Source organism: Hipposideros armiger, unplaced genomic scaffold (genome assembly GCF_001890085.2).
Source record: "Hipposideros armiger isolate ML-2016 unplaced genomic scaffold, ASM189008v1 scaffold_983, whole genome shotgun sequence".
In the NCBI taxonomy this organism is placed as follows: domain Eukaryota; kingdom Metazoa; phylum Chordata; class Mammalia; order Chiroptera; family Hipposideridae; genus Hipposideros; species Hipposideros armiger.
The window spans coordinates 652556-653845 of record NW_017732333.1 but is presented as its reverse complement, the minus strand read 5'-3'; the positions used below and the strand labels follow the sequence as shown (position 1 = coordinate 653845).

At 66.3% G+C, this 1290-nt stretch overlaps 1 protein-coding gene across 1 annotated transcript in view; it reads left to right on the top strand.

Moving 5' to 3' along the window:
- The first annotated feature begins 26 nt into the window (after positions 1–26).
- Positions 27–1290, top strand: part of B4GALNT4 (beta-1,4-N-acetyl-galactosaminyltransferase 4) — a 20294-nt gene continuing 19030 nt past the window's right edge. The window contains exon 1 of the mRNA XM_019631077.1: positions 27–255. Within this exon, the coding sequence (XP_019486622.1) occupies positions 105–255 (151 nt within the window). The 5' untranslated portion in view covers positions 27–104. The remainder of the gene's footprint in view (positions 256–1290) is intronic.

Genomic DNA, 1290 nt, shown 5'->3' with positions numbered 1-1290 from the left:
CAAAGGGCCATGCGGGGCCGGGGGATGCAGCGCGGGGCGCGCGGGAGCCGGGGGCCGCAGCGGCGCTGCTGAGCGCGGCCTGGGGCGGGGCGGGGCCGGCCGCGATGCCGTGGTTCCCGGTGAAGAAGATCCGCAAGCAAATCAAGCTGCTGCTCCTGCTGGTGCTGCTCACCTGCGCCGCGTGGCTCACGTACGTGCACCTGAGCCTGGTGCGCCAGGGCCGCGCGCTGCGCCAGCGGCTGGGCTACGGGCGAGGTACGGGAGGGGGCGCGCGCCCCGGGGCAGGGGACGGGGAGGGCCCCGAGCAGCGCCGGGCAGGGCCCTCCCACTGCGCCCGGCTGTAGTCTCGGGCCAGACCCGCCCGCAGACCCCGTCTGCTCTTCGCAGCTCGGCAATATTGGGGCAGGGGGCGCAGTTCGCCCCAGCCGCCCAATGACGTCACCAGTGACGAGCGCGACCCTCTTGGGGAGCGTCCCTGAACCTGGGCGGACTCGGGATCTGGCCCGGAGCCGGTAGTGACGGGGTTAATGGGGGAGGGGAGCCTCCTGGAGACATCGCCCCCAGGCCCTGCGCGCCGGGTTTCCAGGCACCTAGTCGGGCTGCTGTCTCCACCACTTGTCTTTGTAATTAGCAGAGCCTTGGTGTCCCCATCTGCTGGGGGGGAGGAGGGGCAGGGCGGCTTGGGGAGCTGACCCGTGCAGCTGAAACGTTTCCTGGAAGCGGTGCCCTAGGTGAACCTGTGATCAGGGACTGTGTGGCTGAGGAAGGCATGGTGATAGGGGTCCAGCGAGGGAGGAGAGGGGAGCCCTGAACTGCCTGGACTGAACTCACAGGCACCCTGAGCTCACCCCAGTGGGTCCAGGGAACCCATGGAGAGATCAGGTCCTGGTGAGCACTGTGGGAAAGAGTCATGGGAGGGGTCCTGGAGGGCCTCTTGGAGGTGGTGACCTTTGACACACAACATTTTGGGGGAAAGCATCCCAACAGGAGGAACAGCATGATGATGACCTGGGGTGCAAGGGGAGGGACAGAGTGCCTGGAACCTGGAAAGGAGGAACGAGAGAGAGAGAGGGGACACCTCAGAGCAGGACAGATCCCAGCTAGGCCGCCCCTGACCCTTCTCAAGGACGTGGAGTGTCCTTCGGATAGGGAGAGGGGTGAGAGTCTTGCTTCCCAAAGACTCAGAACAATGGCTTTGACTCACAACCTCTGGGAGGTCTGAACCTCCCTGTTCAGCCCCACCCCTCCCCCACTTGCCGAAGCCCCTCTGCCTTCCCTCACTACCTGACA